Raw genomic sequence first — 15,393 nt, forward strand, 5'->3', positions numbered from 1 at the left:
GTTATTTGTATTCTTAATAGTGAGAGGAAATCTTAGAGTAGCTTTGATTTGCATTTCTCTAATTGCTAGAGATTTTGAACATTTTTTTCATATATTTGTTGATTGATTGATTATCACCTTCTGAGAAGTGTCTGTTCAGGTCCTTGGCCCATTTATTGATTGGGTTATTTGTTTGTTTTGGTGTTTAGCTTTTTGAGTTCTTTATATACCTTAGAGATTAGTGCTTTATCTGATGTGCATGTGGTAAAAATTTGTTCCCATTCTGTAGGCTCTCTGTTCACCTCACTGATTGTTTCTTTTGCTGAGAAGAAACTTTTTAGTTTGAATCCATCCCATTTATTAATTCTTGATTTTAATTATTGCTCTATAGGAGTCTTATTACAGAAGTAGGGGCCTAATCTGATATGATGGGAGATTTGGGCTTACTTTTTCTTCTATTAGATGCAGGGTCTCTGGTTTAATTCCTAGGCCCTTGGTCCACTTAGAATTGAGTTTTGTGCATGGTGAGAGATAGGGGTTTAATTTCACTTTGTTGCATAAGGATTTCCAGTTTTCCCAGCACCATTTGTCGAAGAGGCTATCTTTTCTCCAATGCATGTTTTTGGTGCCTTTGTCTAAGATACGATAACTGTAACTATGTGGGTTAGTTTCTGTGTCCTTTATTCTGTACCATTGGTCTACCAGTCTGTTTTGGTGCCAATACCATGCTGTTACTATTGCTCTGTAGTATAGTGATGCCACCTGCTTCGCTCTTCTTGCTAAGGATTGCTTTAGCTATTCTGGATCTCTTATTTTTCCAGATGAATTTCATGACTGTCTTTTTTATTTCTATGAGGAATGTCATTGGAATTTTGACTGGAATTCCACTAAATCTGTACAGTACTTTTTGTAGTATGGTCACTTTGACAATATTAATTCTGCCTATCCAAGAACAAGGGAGATCTTTTCATCTTCTAAGGTCTTCTTTAATTTTTTTTCTTTAGCGTTCTGTAGTTTTCATTGTAGAGGTCTTTCACCTCTTTTGTTAGATTGATTCCCAGCTACTTGTCTATTCTGAGTAAAATACATAATTTCCAATTGTGGCAGACAGTGCCAGAAAGAATGAATTTTGACAAGAATCTGGAAATTAAATTATTATATTATTGAAGGATTTAATAGATTTAATTTTTATCACTTTTGTATAAGAAAAAATTTCCCATATTGACATAATACTTAGTGAATCTATGTTTTTGTTTTTTTTTTTGCAAAACCTATTTACTTTGCCAAGATAAAAGAAAATGACTTTTATTTGTTTTAAAGTTGGTAATTGTATTTAAAAAAAATTTTTTTTTTTAAATTTTACACATGGACACACTATCTTTATTTTGTTTATTTTTATGTGGTGCTGAGGATTGAACCCAGTGCCTCAGTGTGCCCGGCGAGCACTGTATCACTGAGCCACAACCCCAGCTCTAAAATTGGTAATTTGAAACATTACTGATTGGTTATAACATAACTGTATGTTATATTTGTGTTCATTCTGTCTTAAGATGTGGTTTCTTTGCCTTGCTTTGTTCTGCAGAGTGGTAACAGAGGTCTTTTGAGAACCATTGACACTGTTTGAAGCTTGTTTTTACCAAGGTGTTATTTATTCTTTAGTATTAAGTGTTCTATAGTGTAGAAGGACAGAGAATACTTGAATTTTTAACGGTTTCTTGGCACATTACCCCCCCCCCTTTTTTTGGTCAGAATTGTCTTGACATTTGTAAATTCTAGAGTCCGATGACCTCTACAGCCTTGTAGTCAGAGGAAAATAAATAGCCACTGTAGCATGTATAGTTCTAGTGCTTTTAAACGTCTAATCATGTTTTAAAGGAATAGATGTGAAGTTGGGCTTTTAAAAGTTCACTATGCAAAATTAAATATATACCTGCTTTTTGGATACAGTAGTGTGTGAGGGAGGTATTATGTGGATATTGGGGGTAAACTAGCAGGCATACAGGCCCAGGGATGCCAGTGTGGATGGAGCACAATGAATGAGGAGACAGAACATGAGGCCACGAACTTAGTGGAAAACAGATTCTTGGAGCTTTTTAGCCTTGAAGTATTTACTTAAGAGATGAGGAACTATTGAAAGGTTTTGAGCAGAAGAATGTTATAACCCAAGTTAGATTTTAAAGGAAAACCTTGGATGCTATTGCTGAGAATATACTCTAGGTGGAGAAGCAGGATAACTATTAGTATAATCTAATTTAGTGATGTCCTTGGCTCAGACCAGGATCAGACTGGTGGAGGGTAGAAGTAGTCAGTTAGAAGGTAAAAGCTTTTTTGATGGATCATATTATAGGGGGTGTGAGAGGAGACCAAGAGTCAAGGATGACTCCTGAATTTTTGGCATGAGCAATCAGAGGATTGAAGTAGTTATCTCTTGGGAGGAACAAAGTTTGTGTGTGGCAAGGAGAGAGAGAGCTCATGTGAGAGTGAGCACACATGTCAAGAGTTAATTTAAGGAGACACTAAGTTTAAGATGATTGTCAGATGTCCAGTTTTATGTGTTGCTTATGTATTTTTTTTTTTTAGAGAGAGAGAGAGATTTTTAATATTTATTTTTTAGTTTTCAGCAGACACAACCTCTTTGTTTTGTATGTGGTGCTAAGGATCGAACCCGGGCCGCACGCATGCCAGGCGAGCGTGCTACCGCTTGAGCCACATCCCCAGCCCTGTTGCTTGTGTATTTGAGTTTGAAATTCAGGTTGGTAGAAATTTGGGAGTCCTCAGGGTACATGCAGAGTAGTGTTAGATTATGAAGAGATGAAGTCAGGGGGCTGAGTCCTGAGGCAAGCCAGTACTTAGAGGTGTGGAGATAATAAGAAAAGGAGACCTCAGTGGAGTAATGTAAGAAGTTTGAAGTGAATGAAGGGAATGATGTTTTCCATGGAAGTGAAAGGAAGTAAAATGTTTCAAGTAGGGAGCAGTCAACTGTGTAACCTTTTGCAGTGAGGTCAGCTAAGATGAGGATCAAGAATTGTTCATTGCATCAAGCACTTTGGAAGTCTAATGGGACCTTGACAGGAGCTAGTTCTGAGGAAGTTTGGGGTGAGAGCCTAATTAGAGTGGATTTAAAAGAGAATGGAAGGAGATGAAATGAAGTCAAAAACAAAAAACAAAACAAAAAATAAAAACAAACAAAAAAACAAAGGGGAGCAGAGAATTTGGTTAGTAGTTATAGTGAAGCAAAAAGTCAAGGAAGGTTTTTGCATTATAGTTGTGCATAAAGATGGGATTTCTTGTTACATATTCATATATGCACACAATATAACAATATAATTTGATCAGTATCATACCCTACCACTATTCCTCCCTACACTCCAACCCTTAGTCCCTTTCCTCCCACTGATTTCTCTTTGATTTTCATGAGGTCCCCACCCTCCTCTTTCTTTTCCTTTTTCCTCTCTAGCTTTCACATGAGCGAAAACATATGACCCTTGACCTGAGTTTTGAGTTTAGCTCATTTTGCTCTAGTTCCATCCATTTTGTTGCATGATATAATTTCACACTTTTTTTTAATGGCTGAATAAAGCTCCATTGTGTGGACACCTTGGCTGGCTCCGTAGACTTGCTATTGTGAATTGTGCTGCTATAAATGTGGGTGTACATGTATCACTATAGTATGATGCCTTAGGATAAACATCGAGAAGTGGTATAACTGGGACATATGGTGGTTCGATGCCTGGCCTTTTGAGGAACTTCCATACTGATTTCCATAGTGGTTGTACTAATTTACAATCCCACCAACAGTATAAAAGTGTTCCTTTTTCTCTAGATCCTCTCCAGCATTTATTGTTGTTTGTGTTTTTGATGACTGCCATTCTGACTGGTGTGAGATGAAATCTCAGTGTAGTTTGGGTTTACGTTTCCCTAATTGCTGATGATGCTGAACATTTTTTCACATTTGTTAGTCATTTGTATTTCTTTTGAGAAGTGTCTGTTTAATTTATTTGCCCATTTATTAGTTGGGTTATTTTTTTGGTGTAAAGAGGTTTTTTTTTTTTTTTTTTTTTTTAGTTCTTTATGTATTCTAGATATTAATACCTAGTAAAGATTTTCTCCTATCCTGTAGGTTTTCTCTTCACATTCCTAATTGTTTTTCTTTGCTATGCAGAAGCTTTTTAATTTGATGCTTACCCTTTTTATTAACTATTTGCATTATTTCCTGAGCCTTAGGGGTTCTATTAAGAAAGTCATTATCCAGATGTGGTGGTGCACACGTATAATCCCACCTGCTTGGGAGGTTGAGGCAGGAGGATCACTAGTTCAAAGCCAGCCTCAGCAATTAAGTGAGGTCCTAAGCAACTTAGCAAAACCCTGTCTCAAAATAAAAAATAAAAAGGGGTGAGGGTGTGTGGCTTAAGTGTCCCTGGGTTCAATCCCTGGTACCAAAAAGAATGTCAGTACCTGTGCCTATATGCTGGAGTGTTGATCCTGTGTTTTCTTCTAGGAGTTGCAAGTTTCTGGTCTAATTCCTAGGCCTTTGATCCCTTTTGATTCATTTTTGTGCAAGGTGAAACATAGTCTTCTCATTCTTTTATATATGGATAACAAGTTTTCCCAGCCCCATTTGTTGAAAAGACTGTCAGTGTGTTTTTGGCACCTTTGTTAAGGATTGGATGACTGTAGATGTGTGGATTGGTTGCTGTGTCTTCTATTCTATACTATTGGTATGTGTGTCTGTTTTTTTATGCCACTACTATGCAGTTTTTGTTACTATAGCTCTGTTGTATAATTTGAAGTCAGGTATTGTGGTGCCTGTAGCGTTGCTTATTTGGCTTAGAATTTTTTTGCTGATTCTTGTTCTTTTTAATTCTTCCAAATGAACTTTTGGACTGTTCTTTCTAGTGCTGTGAAGAATGTTATTGGTATTTCGATGGAGATTGCATTAAATCTGTATATTGCTCTTGGTATTATGGTCATTTTAACAACATTAAGTCTGCCTATCCATGAATATGTTCTGTCTTCTGAGGTCTTTTTTCAATTCTTATGTGTTCTGTAGTTTTCATTGTAGAGGTCAGTCACCTCCTTGGTTTGTTTGTGTGTTTGTTTTATTTATGTGAGGTTTTTGTGAATGGAATTGTTTTCCTGACTTATTTCTCAGCAGATTTGTTGTTGGTACATAGGAAAGCTATTGTTTTTTGTATGTGGATTTTTTTAACCTGCTACTTTGCCAAATTTGTTCACTAGCTCTAGCAATCTTTTGGTGATGTGATTTGGACAGTCTGTGTATAGGATCATATTGCAAACAGTGATAATAATTTGACTTCTTTCTTTCTTATTTTTATTCCTTTTATTTGCTTTCTTGCCTAGTCCTCTGGTTAGAATTGCTAGTACTACACAGATAACAAATAAGCATGACAAGAGGCTTAACATCATATGTCATTAGGGTATTTGAAATTGAAAGAGCAGTGAGACAGCACTGTATAACTATTGCAGTGGCCAAAACCCAAATACTAACAGCACTAAATACTGGCAAGAGTGTGGAGCAACAGGAGTTCTTATAAGTTAACTGGTGAAAATGCAGAATGGTACAAGCCACTTAAGAGGATAGTTTAGCAGTTTCTTACAAAACTAAACATACTCTTGCATATGACCCAGCAGTCAAACTCCTTGCTGTGTACCCAAGAGTTGAAAACTTATATTCCCATAAAAAACCCTGTGCATGAATGTTTTTAGCAACTTTATTTATAATTTTCAAAAATTGAAATCAAAGAAGGTACAACATGAAATTGTACATGTACAACATGTAATTGTTGTGAGAAGAAGGGGATATGGGAATTTTCTCCACTTTCCAGTCATTTTTCTGTAAACCTAAAACTGCTATAAAAAATAATAGTTTTTCAGAGAAGTATACTTATATCTGACAGATAAAAATATTTTTATTTGACTTTAGGAAATTAAGATGTTATTTTTTCTCAAATCATTTAGTAAGTGTATATACTGTTTGGTAGATATTAGGTATTTTTGTGTAAGCCATCTCATTTAGTTTGAGTTTTTCCATTGCACAGATGAGAAAACTCAGGTGTGGAAGAGTAAAGTAGCAGAGCTGGTACTTGATTTCATGCCTATCTGACTCCAAAGCCTGCCCATAAAGGACATCGTTTAGACTGGAATCTTGACTCTGCTGTTTACTTTCTTTGTGATTTTCTTTATGTTGTGTTATCTTTTTATGCTTTAATTTCTTTAAGTGTAAAATGGAGATAGTAATTGAGATTGTTGTGAGGATTTAATGAGTTCATGTATAAAAAGTTTTTTGAACAGGACCCTGAAGCTTGAGATTCATAAATATTATCTATTAATTCATGCATAATAATTTCTCATTTTATAGATTAAGGGGAAGAAATGACTTAAAAAAAATTTTTAGTTGTTAATGGATCTGTTTATGATTTATATGCGGTGCTGAGAATCTAACCCAGTGTGCTTCACACATTGCTAGGCAAGTGTTCTACCACTGAATTACAACTCTAGCCCTGGAGAAGTGACTTTGAGTCACACACCTTTCTAAAGTCACATGGCTATTAAATGACCAAGGTTTTTTTTTGGTACTGGGGATTGAACCCAGGGGTACTTTACCACTGAGCTACATCCCCATTCCTTTTTATTTTTTATTTTGAGGCAAGTTCTCACCAAGTTGTGTAGGACCTTGTTATGTTGCTGATGCTGGTCTATAACTTCCGATCCTCCTGCCTCATCCTCCCAAGCCACTGGGACTATTAGTGTGGGCCACCGTGCCTGGCACAAAGTAGTTGTTATTTTAATTTCAAGGCCAGAATTTTATCTGCTAAGTTAAAACTTTTTTTAAAAAACTTTTAGAGAAACTATTTTAAAAAATGCTCTGCAGTTTCTCCGTGTTTCAAGTGTATCAAATATAATTTGACAATTTGACATTATTTTCAATCAGATGAATGAAGTAGGGAAAAAGCACTGGGCTATAACTTAGGTAGCCCATTTCTTGTACCTGGTTAGCTGGGTGACCTTAATATCTAATTCTATGTCAGTTGTAAACTGAGAGGAGTATTGGGTTAGATGATTTCTGAGTTCATTTTACAGCCCCAACAGGATATGATTTTGAGACACTGTGCTTTTATCATGAATTATTGTACTACACTTCCATACTATGAAGCTTCTAGGGGTTCTTTTTTAAAAAAATATTTATTTTTTAGTTATAGGTGGACAAATATTTTTATTTTGTTTTTATGTGGTGCTGTGGATTGAACCCAGTGGCTCATGCATGCTAGGCGAGCGCAGTACCTCTGAGCCACAACCCCAGCCCTCTAGAGGTTCTTGATACATGTCCATAGGGTAGTTCATTCTTTATGCTAAATGACTGCCAAACGTTGGTGATTGCAATTTTTCCGTTACACAAGAACTCTCTCTTAGCATTGTTCTTCCTTCTTCTGCTTTTAATGTGCTTTTTTAATATGTTTGGTTTATTGACCTCATTTTTTTTTAAAGAGTAAAATTTATGGACTTCACTCAGTCCTTAACTGCACAAAACAGTCTTTTTGGTTATTGGATTTAGAGTTAAAATTTGAATGGTTGAATCCCTTAGAATGAAATAGGAATGGGAAATCCTGAAGTCTCCAAAGTTGTGTACTATAGATTCTATATGGAAGGTATAATTTTAGCGACAAGAACAATTTTGAGATATTTCTTACCATGAGATCATGTTTTAACTTGTTTAACTTTGTTGTACAGAAGGACCCCATTAGTACTTTTGCATTTCCTCATTAATATGATACGTGTAATAATCAAAGTAAGTTCATTTATTAGAAACTGTTCAGTTTCATCTCCCTCCCTCCCTCCCTCCCTCCCTCCCTTCCTCTCAAAGTTTCAGGTAGATTTTGTAAACCAGAATTAGGGAAGTTGTTTATAGGACATGAATAGCTTTGTTTAGTTCACAGTTAAGTGTCATTTGACTATAATTGTGGGCCTGTGTTATCATTTGAAGTAGTGAGGAGAGTTAAATGTCATACCTATAACTTTTGTAGGCCCCAAAATCCAAAAAGCAATTCTTTAAGAGAGCAGCTGGGATATTCAGAAACTGTTACCAACAATGGTCTTTTAACAGGGTTTCATTACTTAAAGGAAGCTTAAATGGAAAAATATGTAGATGAAAAGGAAGCTAATTCCTTTGTGAATTTTAATGATATATAGTGTGTAAGTTACTTCTTATATATGCACTGTTAAAGCATCTGTTCTGTTTTTTTGGTACCAGGGATTGAGCTCATGGGCACTGTACTTCTGAGCCACATCCTCAGCCCTATTTTATATTCTTAGAGACAGGGTCTCACTGAGTTGCTTAGCACGTCGCTGTTGCTGAGGCTGGCTTTGAACTCGCAATCTTCCGGTCTCAGCCTCCTGAGCCTCTGGGATTATAGGCATGCACCACCATGCTTGGTGCATCTGTTCTGTTTTGATATTAGCCCTTGATTGATTATTTATACTATTAGGCTTATATAAACACTATCAATACTCAGAAGAGCTTAGTTTACTCTGTCTGGAATAAAATAAAGTCACATAGGTAGAACCAAAGTGTGTAGCAGAATGATAATTAGGAGTTTGGGAAGAAATATGCTGTGGGATTTTGGCAAGGGACTTCCAGGGGGTCAGGAAGTCAGGAGTTTGGCATAGCGGTGTGCATAGGCTAAGGGGTGTTGGGTCTCTTTGAAGTCAGGGGAACAGAGCTAGTAATACATTCTGAATTTTAAGCCTAAAAATAATTAAAGGAGAAACCATGTCAACATGTACTGTTTGTCTAATGGCTGTGTCAAACAGAAAAGCATCATGACACAGTTAATGGTATTGCTATTTCTTTAGATGCCTTGTCTAAGAAAATTCCACACAGGTCTGACTACTGCCAACTTTTAATTGGTAATCTGATGGTTAATTGCAAGCAACATTCTTGCCATCAGTAGCAGCATTGTTCTTTCAGATGGTGTTTCTTGACTAAGTCTTTATCTGCAGATCTATTTATCTCATGTAATTCAAGTCAGCCAGCTGCCATATTGTGACTACCAGGAGGGCTACTTTTATAGCCAAATCAATTAGGTTCTTGGATCTAGGCCTTCAAAAGATGTTACGTTTTTGTTTGAAACGAGGTAATTTTCCTCCAAAGGATGTTGGGTTTTGTTTGAAATAGGTAATTTTCCTCTATGAAGTGTAAACCAATAGCATGCTTATGGTTCCACACTCAGATTTGAAGATAATTGTCAGTAAGCATCTTTAAAAGTTGTTTTCTCTTCTCTTACAGGTGTGTTCCAGAGAACAAGTCTTAAAACATTTTTGCCATATTTGATGCTGAGCTGTCAGGGGACTCAGCAGGCTTATGAGGAGGTACTGTCACACAAAACAGTGTCTAGTGAAGACGACAAGAAAGAGAGGAAAGGATCGAAAAAAGAAGCTAAAATATAGAAAACCATGGTAGGTTACTTACATTTCCTTGATTTCAGTAATTTAAAATTGGAAGGGTTAACAATGAGGGCAAGGAAAAACAACGGTGTTAATTTTTGGCTCCAGTGCATCAGATATAGATGGCATTCTGCTATTTAAATAAAGTAAATGAGTTTAGATTTATTATGAGACCTTTAAGCCACAAGATGGAGCCCCATGAGTCTACAGGCCATAAATTATTAAATGCAAGGGAAGCAATGCTCATAAATAATATTTTCTAGTAAAACTGGCATCCCCAAACCAATACAAATAGCTAGGTGATCTTGAACTTGAAATTAAGTAATTGTTATCTAGCTTTCTATCTGTTTTTTCCCATTCTGAACTGGTCTTTTAATTGATGACATGAATGGTGTAGGAGTTTAATACAATATGTGTTTAATTCAAAGACTCTCATCTATATCACAATTGTTAGGAGTACTAAACTGATACTTTTTGTGGAGAGTTCATACTTGCATTGAATTTATGTTAGATAAGGCCACCTCTGGTGCCTAGGTTTTTTTTTTTTTTTATATATTTTATGTTTTTTGTTATAGGTGGACACAATATCTTTATTTGTATTTGGTGCTGAGGATAGAACCCAGTGCCTCACGCATGGTAGGCGAGCTCTCTACCTCTAGCCACAACTCCAGCCCCTGGTGCCTAGGTTTTTAATTGGTAAAATGTGTTGAAATTTTTACCCTAGTATTTTCTTTTCTTTTCTTTTCTTTTCCCTCCCTCTATCTTTCTTTCTCTTTTCTGTCTTTCTTTCTTAAAAAAATATTTGTTTAGTTATACATGGGCACAATATCTTTATTTTGTTTATTTATTTTTATGTGGTGCTGAGGATTGAACCCAGGGTCTCACATGTGCAAGGTAAGCGTTCTACCCCTGAGCCGCAATCCCAGCCCCCCTAGTATTTTCATTCTGGAGATTTTGTGTGAATTTTTTCCCTAAAAGAGAAAGGGATTTTATGAGAATTTTTTTTAATATTTATTTTTTTAGGTGTAGATGGACACAACACAATGCCTTTATTTTTATGTGGTGCTGAGGATCGAACCTGGGTTCCGCCCGTGCTAGGCGAGCGCTCTACCGTTGAGCCACAAACCCAGCCCCTTATGAGAAATTTTAAGTGGAAGAAAAAGCACCAAAAGTATCAGGGTATTTTGAATATGTTGTAGCAAATCTGATGATGTTTCTTTAAATGTCATTTGCCTTTTGAAATCTTTGTGCCAATGATGATAGGTAACTAAGTCAACTTGCTCTTTATAGAGAAGAAATTCTACTAATATCTTAGATTTGATTGATGAGGAAAGAAATGGTATCTTTCTCTGTCCTTTTAGTTTTATGGTAAAATGAGGAACAAAAAGACTGAAAAAACAAACCAAAACATACACAAAAACAAACTCCCCCCCCAATACCCTGAAACTTATGTTGCCTGCCATGAGAATTATTTGTCTTTTCAACTCATTTCTTATAGTTTCAGTAATTTTACAGTGTAAAGAAATGCTTTATATTGTAATGGTTGATGGAGTTCCTTCTCTGGTTGGTTCTTTTTAAATTAACCTAGATTTTTCTGGCAAGAAATTTTTTGCTTCAGTATAATCAGTGAATGTTTTCCATTTTCTCCTATTTCTTGCTTCTTACCTCTGTAGAGTTGAATTAATTGAATGGGAATTTTCTGTTCTTCAGATTGAATTTTTAAAATACTTGAAAAATCCATTTATATATTGTTTGAGTAAATAAGATTTTTCTCCTTTTTTTGTTATACCATTTGTCAGTTCTTCCTCTCACACCCTTGTTTCACAGTGCTTATCCTGTTGTATCCAGGGACCCTGTTATGTTTTAATCTTTTTGAATTTAACATTGGCAGTCTAAATTATTTGTGAAACACCAAATGTTTGTGTAATGTAGGAATATGTAATTTTGCTTAGATGAGGCTGGTGTACAGGACTGAGGAATTCAGCTCATACATGAGTCTAGATAACAACCTAAAATCCAACTTATAATATGGCTTCTTTGTTTTCTCGTTACTTGTTCTTAGATAAATTAATAAATCTTCTCATGAAGGGATTAAAAAGTTTTTTCTTTGTGGCAAAAGGCTCCAGTTGGAAAACTGATCCTGCATGTTAAGCAAGAAGAAAGAGGAAAGCTTTATGACTGATTTTAGTTCTAGATTTATATAACAATTGATATTTTCAAAGATTCATATATCTTTTTTATTATAGTTTGCTTCATTTTATGGGGGACAGTGACACTGTAGTGTCAACATTCTAGTTTCCAAACTAATAAGTTTTAAACATTGATAGTTAAAAAACAAGAGAGGATTGATAAAGATTTTGAATCTTTTTGTTTTGTGGTGGAGACTTCAAAATGTTTTCCATCTGTTATCACATAATTTCAGGTAAGTAAAGACACTGTGTAACCATCCTTTATAAGGAATATTTTGGGTTTTATGAAAAACCCACCAAGTTATCCTTCAGGGTTCAATTGGGTATGCTGGTACAAGTGTCTTCATGATATTTGTAAATTTGGAACTACTAAAAGGTTTATGGATGTGACTCATGAGGGTTTTTTCATGTGTGGAGGGATCTATTTTATTTTTATGAAATTTATTTTATTTCTGAGTATTTGTCTGCTCCACTGACTTCTGGGCCAGCAATCATTTAATTGTTGCTTTTTAAGATTTTTTGATATTTTATTTTAGTATAATGGTACTAATTCATCTTTGTAGAATATTTCTTAATACTGTTATTGATTTTGTTTTTTCAAATGAGCTTTAAAATGATTTTCTTTGAGATTTAAGTAAATCAGTTCTGAGAAGATTTTGATTTAGAATGTGATACATGTGTAAATTAGCTTGGGAAGCTGTTTTTGCATTATGTATTTTCCCCATTCTGGAATTTGGAATGTCTCCTGCTAATCTTTTTTTTAAAAAAATAAGGTCTTGCACCAGAGGTTTTAATGTCAAGTACTAAACTGTGGGAATCAGCTTTACATTCTGGAGCGGAGGGGCTTTGACTGTCACTACATCTCATAGTGACCTGGACATTGCCCTGGTCCCAGAAGTTTGAGGGCAGGTATTCGGACATAGGCGTGTTGCCCCATGGCCCCTTGGGTCGAATTACACTCACCTGTCCTTTGTAATCCTGCCCCTTCTGACCTTTTTTGGATGGAACTTTCTAAGAATAAGGGTCCCCCACAATAAAAGCCCACTTCTGAATGTGTGACTTTCTCTTGCTCTCTCATTTGGGGAGCCTGAGGCCAAGAGTGAAGAAGCTGTTCTGAAGCTTGTTTAAAGGTAAAGTGTGTGTCTGTGTTTTATTTGATGTCCCTGGAAATTCACATAAGTTCAGCTGCCCACGTGGGTTAGGAACAGCACTAAACAGCATTCTAATATTTTCTATAGTTCATACATAGTTTTATATTTTATATTTCTACTGTATTATGCAGTCTCAAGTTTTTAAGGTATGAAAGTCTCCACCAGTTTAGAAGGGAGTGACTCGATGTCATGAGTCACCATATGTATTCCTAGAGACTGTTTTTTGCAAATGTCGTGTGAAATGGATGCCCTTTTTTGAAGGGGTATTCAGAAGGTGCAGGTTTAGCCAAAACATATCTATATAGGTCACATTGTGCTTGGTGTGACCTAGGTGAGCCTTACCAAAACATGAATGAAAGATCTCTAATAAGCCCATTTTATTAAACTCCACACCATTCCTGAGCAAGTTTTTATTATCTTGATGTTAACTGTTTTAAATTGTTTGACTGAAATTATCTTTTTCTGTTATACTTTTTAGGTGACATTTCTTTTATTGAAGCAATCTTTTTTTTTTTTCCTTCTGACAGAGATCTATTCGATCTTTTGCCAATGATGATCGCCATGTTATGGTGAAACATTCAACAATTTATCCATCTCCAGAGGAACTTGAAGCTGTTCAAAATATGGTGTCTACTGTTGAATGTGCTCTTAAACATGTCTCAGATTGGCTGGATGAAACAAATAAAGGCACAAAACCAGAGAGCGAGACAGAAGTGAAGAAAGATGAGACTGTAGAAAATTATTCCAAGTGAGTGTGGACTGGCCTTGTGATGGTTTACTGGAGTACCCAGAAAAGCCTTAGAGTCCCTACAATATACTGCTCCTTGGGTTTTTTCATATGTGTGACTATAACCAGAGAGGTAAATGGAGTTTTTCTGAGTTAATTTTGAAAGGAAAGTCTAGGAAGGTATAATGATAAGAGCCAGAAAAAGAAGATGGATTAGTTAGGATCCCTTTTGAGACCCAAGTCCTTTTGTGTTTGAAGGTTATGGTATGTCATCTTTTTGCTGTGTTGGTACAGCCTCCTAAGTTCTGAAATAATAGTGTTTTTGATCATGGGGGAAATACTTCTTTTTATCAGAGATTTTAATCCTGGTGTAGAAGAAGGAGTATATGAAAATGTATTTTAAAGATATTTTTGCCTTGTTGATGTCTACCTTTAAAGGTATTTTTGCCTAATTGAAATCTGCCTTGTGGATTCAAAATGTAGTTCAGGGTCTTGCATATCATAAATGTTAATATATTTGTGGAATGAAAGAAGGTCTAATGGGAGCCAGACATTTCAGGTACAATAAAGTGTTCTAATTGTTGTAATAACAGAAGCAATTGGCGAGATGAAACAGCAGTGGTAACGAGTCAGATCATGAGACTATGCGATGCTAAGTGTAGAGTGATGGTTTTGAGCAATGTTTGGAATAAGTGTATATCTTATTGTGAAAGAAGAAGTCCATATGATTTTATTATACCATATTAATAGGTTTAAAACATTATTTTTTAAACCTGTAACTTTTGTAAGTGGAAGATAAGGTTATAAAATGATTCTTTCCAGCTTTCAATTCTAAGTCAGCATGATAAGTCGATAAAGAATAGTGGGAATGTATTGATACATTTATTTTCTTCACTGAAAGGTAGTGTAACCTTTTAATCTTTAGTTGAAAGATAATCTGTCAGTTTTTTGCTGGCAAATATAATTTCTTTTTTAACTGTTTATAAGTAATCTATACATTATATCTGGTGTCAGTTTGAAGGTTCTTGGAATTAATTCAATTTTTCTCATATGATGGCTTAAAATTGTTATGGTCCAATTTCGAGTTTATGTTAATTAGCAATATTCAGAGACTGAATTTGTGATATGCCTTAATGATATTTGGATTATTCTTGTTTTAAAAATGAGGAAACAGGCTCAAAGAAGTCGGGTATTTGTAATTTGTTCAATGTCAGTAACAAAGCCAGGATTCAAACCAGAAAGTCAGGCTGCCTTCTAAATTGCCTCCCAGTATGCTAAGAGTCTAAATGTTCACTAAGGAATATAAGAGGTGTAATGCCTTTGAAAGATTATTCTGGTTGTAGCATACTGTATATAGTAGGTTGAAGATGGCAGAGAGGAGTCAAAGTAAAGCTGATGAGGTGGAGGTGATTGAGATAGTACACTTTTAAGGTAATTAGAGCCTGAACAATTTGAACACAGTGGTTTGAGGGTGACTATGGTGGAGGATTAATTTATAAACCATTATTAGATTAGGGAGAATGAGAGATGAGAGGACAGGGATACAGTGAAACAATCAGTTTCTACACTTGGCTTACTTGCTTTAAAATGCTTATTTTTGCCAACTTTATGATTTTAATGTTTATTGAATCTTTAAGGTGTGACAGGTACCAAATCAGTGGCTGGATTGTTTATAATTTCCTATCTAGTTTCCACTGCTGCAGTTTGTTTCTTTACCTTCCTCATTTCATTCTTAACTCCACTGACTTTTGCCTAATTGCTGATTCTTTGCTTCTAGCTAAAATTATCTTTTTTTCCCATCTTGTCGAATTAGACTCCATTTCACATTGCCTTGCTTGATCTCTTAATTTTAACCCCTCCCTTTCTAAACTTGGCAAACAACCAT

At 35.5% G+C, this 15,393-nt stretch overlaps 1 protein-coding gene across 6 annotated transcripts in view; it reads left to right on the top strand.

Moving 5' to 3' along the window:
• The window catches only part of LOC107152107 (spermatid perinuclear RNA binding protein), a 136,543-nt gene that overhangs the window by 59,950 nt on the left and 61,200 nt on the right, over window positions 1-15,393 (top strand). For 5 of the 6 annotated variants that reach the window (XR_001504758.2, XM_048813118.1, XM_015497608.2 and 2 more), the window contains exons 2-3: window positions 9,284-9,453; window positions 13,309-13,529. Coding sequence is in view for 5 of the 6 variants with exons in the window: in XM_048813118.1 (XP_048669075.1) it covers window positions 9,451-9,453; window positions 13,309-13,529 (224 nt within the window). In the remaining variant the exon portion in view is untranslated. Of the gene's footprint in view, window positions 1-9,280; window positions 9,454-13,308; window positions 13,530-15,393 lie in introns of those variants that run through there. The other variant, XM_015497607.2, reaches the window with a different exon arrangement.

Source organism: Marmota marmota, unplaced genomic scaffold, assembly GCF_001458135.2.
Source record: "Marmota marmota marmota unplaced genomic scaffold, marMar, whole genome shotgun sequence".
NCBI lineage: Eukaryota > Metazoa > Chordata > Mammalia > Rodentia > Sciuridae > Marmota > Marmota marmota.